At 52.0% G+C, this 5,852-nt stretch overlaps 1 protein-coding gene across 1 annotated transcript; it reads left to right on the top strand.

Moving 5' to 3' along the window:
* Window positions 1–272: 272 nt before the first annotated feature.
* Window positions 273–1,472, top strand: CCDC71 (coiled-coil domain containing 71; the record flags this gene model as incomplete). Its single annotated transcript, XM_079540203.1, has 1 exon — window positions 273–1,472. Exon 1 carries the CDS (start codon window positions 276–278, stop codon window positions 1,470–1,472), a length of 1,197 nt encoding a protein of 398 aa, XP_079396329.1. The 5' UTR covers window positions 273–275.
* Between the last annotated feature and the right edge of the window lie 4,380 nt (window positions 1,473–5,852).

A 5,852-nucleotide genomic window follows, 5' to 3' on the forward strand; every position in this document is an offset into this window, starting at 1 on the left:
TGTTTAGGTCTGAGTGTATTTCTGTGAGGTATGTTTTAGTTTTGCTGCAGAGATAAATCAGTGATGGAGTGTTTGTTTTTTGCTGCTAGCTGGAGTTGTGCACAGATTCCAACCTGATGCCTGTGAGTAGCAAAAGTGTAGGCTTAATGGTTTCAGGTCCCCACTTAAAAATGTGAGATGATTTCAGTTGCTGTAAGCTAACTATCTTCTCTCTCCCTTTGAGGTGCCTAGGGTTGTTTTTCCAGTAATTTTGAAGCACCCGATTGCCTAATGCCATGAATATTGCAGTGAACAATGTGGAAGAAAAAGCTGTCCATTCCTGGTCGAGAATTTACTCTGCAGGACAAAAAGTGCTGGAGGAAGCCCTCCGAGTCTTCAATCCCATGTCGAAGGACCTTTCAGACACAGAAACCCAGCTGGTGGCCTTCATTCAGGGCCTCAAGGAAGAGGGCTTCCAGCCCACAATTCTGAGGAGCAAAGATGTGTATGGGTACAGCTCGTGCACAGCAGACACACCTAGCCAGGCAAAAGGGAGCACGCCGCACAGCTGTGCTGCTGCCACCACCTCCAGCCCCCCTAAGACTCCAGCTAGAAGCACTGCAGCCATGGCGAGGGCATCTGCTTCCCCCACCAGCATTTCTGTGAACTCTTCGAGAGTCCCTCCGCCGGTCTCTAAAGGTGATTCCACAAATCTGCTGCTGAACTCCTTTAAGCAGACCAGGTCGGGGAAGTCCAAGGCCCCAGCAGTGGGCTTTCCTGCAAGCATGTATCCTGATGTGTATCCGGCAGTGAGGCTCTCTGTGGTTCTGGAAGCTCTGGTGCCACTGAAAACCCCCACATCCTGTTTGAAATCCAAGTACGGACGTGGGCCTCTTGGGGTATCACCCTCGGACCTTAAACTCCTTAAGGTTTCAAGCCAGACAAGGCAATTTTCTTCAGGCAAGACCACTAAAATAAGAGAAGGCAAGCGATGTAAGCGTGTGGGAAAGAAAGCACCGGATTCTGCCACCCTCGCTTTAAATCTTCTGAAGGGACTAAAGGGTGGAGTGCTGCAGGAGAGCAATGCTTGCAAAGCCTCAGGAGTCCTGAACGGAAGAATTGCAGGCAGCTCCTCCCAAGGCTGCACCACAGCACCGCAGTCCAAGGCCTTGAAAATCAAAGCTAAGGAAGCTCCGGTGGGGAAAGCGGAGTGGAAAGATAGCAGCACTTACCAGGAGACTGTTGGGAAGAAGAGGAAAAGAGTTGCAGAGGCGAGAGATGCGCCGCAGAGAAAAAAATCAAAATCCATTCCTGTCCAAAATAAGACTCGACGAGCTCGGAGCACTTTGAACCTGCTGAAATTTTGGGCCATCAAGGTGGGCAACTCTTCTTCCGACGATGAAGTGAGAAGAAGAGCACAGAAGATTCTTAGAGTCAACCTGTCCCCTGTGATCCGAATTCAGCCCTTGTCCCACTCTCACAGCGTCCCCTGAGTTTCTTCACTTGGTCACTTTTTGTAAGTAAATATGATCCTGGCACCGGAGCGTGGTGAAGTTTGAGAGCAACTTTGGATTTCTGGTGTCTGGTGACTGTACATCGACTAACCTGCAGACGGAGCGGCCTGCTCTTGTGCTGCTTCTGGCTGTCCACCACCACCACTGTGCAGAACTGGCTGCACGAGTACAGAACCATGTTTAGGAACACGGGATGGTGCCTTTGGCCCACCGTGAGCCGAGCAGGTCAGAGCGCCCGCCTTCTCTGGTCTCTCTTCTAAATGTGGCAGGCTGTGCTCTCACTGCAGGGTCAGAACACATGACTTTCTCATGACATGGATGCACTGTGATATTGCTCTTTTTCAAGCTGTACATTTACTGGTTTTATTTTGATCAAATTTTATAACTTTATATATCCATATATGTGCATATAGCCCAGGAACTGTGGGAAGATGCACTTCCTCCATCCCTCTGGGATTGGGTTCGATAGCTTTTGTTCCCCCTTCCCGTCAGCCAGTCTTTTGTTGAAGGTGCTGGGATTTCGTTGTGTTTCAGTGTTGTGGCAGTCTGATCTGGGTGCTCTTGGAACAGCTCAGAAGCAGGCAGAGTTATAACCACTTGAAAATGCCAAGCAGTCTGGAGAATTACCAGCTGGTAGTTGGTACTATCATGCCTTTTTTATCCTCGAGATCATACTTTTGGTATTGCCTCTGCCTGAAAGTGGGGGAGTGCTACTGCGCTGTCGCTTGCAATTTTGCTGGATGCTTCTGGGTGCTTCCTCTATTAATTGTAACAGGAGCTCTGAACTCATCTAGGGGGTTTGCCTCCAAAGAGCAATCCTACTGGAGCCCAGTGTTGTTCCCCCCTCTCGTACCTCTGTTGCAAAGGTAGAAAATGAGCTGTGACTGTTACAGCCTTAGGGCTGGAGTTGCTGATTGGAGTTGCTTGAAGTGCCCTGCCCATGATGTAGCTGCTGTTGCTGGACACGTCAGGAGCAGGTTCTAGATGTTGGTAGAGAAGATGCCCGCTGAGTCTGAATGTATTAGATAAAGCTCACCTGTCTCAGAGTTCAGTGGCATCTGTGAGTCTGAATCACTGAAGAGATGGATTACTGAAAGGTATATACCAGCACTTACGTGTGGAGAGTTTGTGGGGATGTCTGTCAGTTTGTGGGGATGAAGCAATAGGAGGGGAGAATCACTGCATAATGATGGATAGCAGCTTTGCCAACCTCTGGGATGTTGGGAGAAGGTATGAGGCAGGCGTGACAGCTCAGCAAAGGCTCTGCTGGTCCCCAGGAGCACCACGTGCCACTGCAGCGGGCTGTGCTGCTGCCTGTGCCGGGGCAGGCTTGGGTCGAAGCTGAGTGAGCAGCACACAGCAGCTGTAGGGACGGCACACGGGCATGTACACATGGCTGTGATGGGATGTCAGTGGGGTATGGCAGTCTGGCAGCTTGGGGAGAGGGAGCAGTGCCTGGCTGTTTGCCGTGCTGCGTTCAGGTCTCTGCAGCAGCGGGCTGGTAATCCACTCATTCTCTCACCAGCTCAAAATACTGATTGTCTGACCTAGTAATCTCTGGGGACATTGGTGGAAGGGATGAGCTCTCCAGGGAAGCCACAGCTTCTTACGTGTCAGCTCTTCTCTAGCACCAGTCTGGATTTCAGTGCTTAATAAAAGGGGTTGGTGTCAGATCGCCAGCTCAGAGAGCAAAGCTGAGGTGGGGAGAGGAGAAAGGAGTTTCACTAGGGAGTGAGAGGGCAGAGGAGCTGGTGTTCTGGGGCACAGCTCGGGCTCAGCTCTCACCCTCGGGAGATAATGGCTGGCCCTGCATCACACGCTCTGCTTCTGGGCAGTTTGACTGTGTGCAGCTGACCTGCTGTCAGACATCATAACTTGCAGTGTTCAGGACTGACCTGTGAATGCCGCTGGTTGGCTGCAGAGCAGGAGGAATGTTTTCTTCTCCTGTGTTTTAAAATGCCCTGGCAGAGAATCCCCTTTCCTGACATGTTCTGGATGAACAAGAACCCTCCATCACTGCTAACTGGCCAGAAATTACTTTGTCCCTTTTGTTCCCACCCCTTCAGACCTTTCTCATTCCCACGCTCTCAAATGCCAGGTCTCAAAGTCCTGTGCTGGAGTTTCTCTTTCTGGCAGTGTCCCAGGGAGGGCTCTGTGGTATCGCTGCTCTCGTGGCTCCTCCGTTCCCAGCCCCATATAAGGGCACCAAGAGCTGTCCTGGAGCTTCTTTGTGCAGCACGAGACCTCCCAGCAGTGTGCCTGGGTTCCACTGGGAAAAGCAGTTGCTCATCCACAGGGTTGAATTTAGGGTGACATTGTTTTTCCTCCAGTGTGAGCAGGAAGCTGAGCACCTGAAGCCAGCTGTCTGTTGCATCCCTCACTTTCCTTCTGTTTCTTTGCTGCACTGCTCTCTGCTTCCCTGCTCTTCTGTCACCTCTTATTTCATGCTTTGACTCTGTGCCAGCTGAGGACTTGCCTTGTGCTGCGTTGCACATTGTGCAGAGCACAGTGCCTCAGCTCCACCTTTCCAGGCACTGTGCTGGATAGAGATATTATCTTGCCCAGCATCCTTCCCCGGCCACCAGTGCGAGCTCTGCTCTGATAGAAATGCTTTGTGCTAGGGCTGCATCACAGAATCCTGCAGGAACGGGAGCACCCTGTAATGCTGTGCTCAGGGACCTGCAGGTGGTCAGTCCTGCCTCTGTCAGCATTTCTGTGGCACAGAGCAGCAGGCCTTGAGCTTGCAGGGCCGTGCTGGAGCTCTCAGGCTTGCTTTGCGTTTGCTGAATTCACATTGTTAACACCGGGTCTCTGCCATCCTGACGTCTCCTTTTCCCCATCACAGATGAATTTGGAACCTGGCTGGAAGAATGGCAGCTCATTTTTCATGGAGGGGCTTTGTGGCCTCTGGTGCCAGTGTCAGCCAGTGCAGCCTCGCTGTGACGCCCTGGCAGAGGCGGCGTTGCCTGCAGGCTCTCCACAGCCCGTCTGTGCTTGGTTCTGCCATCCTTTGTCTCACGCTGTTCTCACGGCTGCCTGGAGCTCTGGGAAGGTCGGGGGATATCAAACCCCTTGGCCCTACCAGAGATCTCCTGAGGTCACTTCCACCCTGTTTGTTCAGTGACAGTGTTGGATCGTATGCCTTCCAGGGACTTGCAGCAGCGCTGGCCGCGCAGCGTGTGGAAAACACATTGCCTGCAGTGTCCTGGTCTCTCCTGACATGCCGTATGCAGGTTGCTCAGACCTGCTTCTGTGTTAGTCTCTTTGAATTCATCCAAGTGCCTAACCTGGCCTGTGCTGTTCCTGGGCACCGTGACAGCCAAGGGCTGTGGAGACTCTCTAAGGAATGCTTTTACTGTGTGGGTTTCTGCCACTGTCACTTCTAGTAACAATTCAGGCAGCGGTCAAAGGGCTGTTCTTCAGACTGAGTTTGTGGAAATCATTTTTCTTTTATTCGGCTGCCAAGAAGCAAGAGTTTATGCTTCGCTTCCACCAGACGAGGTCTGTGAGCTTCCTGCATGCTTCAGATGTCTGTCAGTGAGGTCCTTGGGGAGAGCGGCTTGTACAGCGGGGAGCACACATCAGACACCAGGCTGAAATCACAGTGTTAATTGGTAGAAATGTTTTAAAGCTCGTGTGCGCTGTGATCAGATTTCACCTTCTGCTGCTGCTTTCAACTGGAGAAGTTTCTCCTTGGCCTTTTTCCTGCAAGCCATGTAGCATGGCACTGCTGCTTCCAAACTGTTTGCTTTCCCCCCAAGTGCCAGCTGCAGTAGTGTCCTTGTACAGAATTTTGTAAGCACTTTTCTGTGAGATAAGGGATTATTATTATTACAGAACTCCTGTTTTGTAGCCCACTGGTGGTGTTTTAGCATGGAGAGCTGTGCTTGGGAGTCCTTAGAGCTGCACTGGGTTGGATGGGGATGGCCCTTTGCCTTGTCAGCTGTGCAGGCTGGGACCATCTGAGGACAGAGCTCCTGAGCTGTGTGTGCGGCAGTGCTGATGGCTGTCAGCCATGGCTGAGCATCTGTGGATGTGACGTTCTTGCGCTGTACTGCCTGCAGAGCAGTAGTGCTGAGGTTGGACCCCTCAACTTGCCTGGGAAGGCAGAGGATCCCTTAGGCAGAAGCAGAAGCTGGGATTTGGGGAAAACGAAGATCCAGCAGTGCCTGGCCAGCCAGCTTCTGCTGCCAGAAGAGATCTTCAGGGCAAGGGAGCCGCGCATGCAGTGTCCCCAAAGCAGAGCTTCCACTTACCAGCCAGTAGCATGATGCTGGGCACAGGAGCTGTGGTTCTGCAGGACCTTGTGGGGGTGAAACCAGCACTCATCCTTGTCCTTCATGAGCTGCTGAGCTGTGG

The sequence above is a fragment of the Tetrao urogallus genome (genome assembly GCF_951394365.1).
Source record: "Tetrao urogallus genome assembly, chromosome: 10".
Classification (NCBI taxonomy): Eukaryota; Metazoa; Chordata; class Aves; order Galliformes; family Phasianidae; genus Tetrao; species Tetrao urogallus.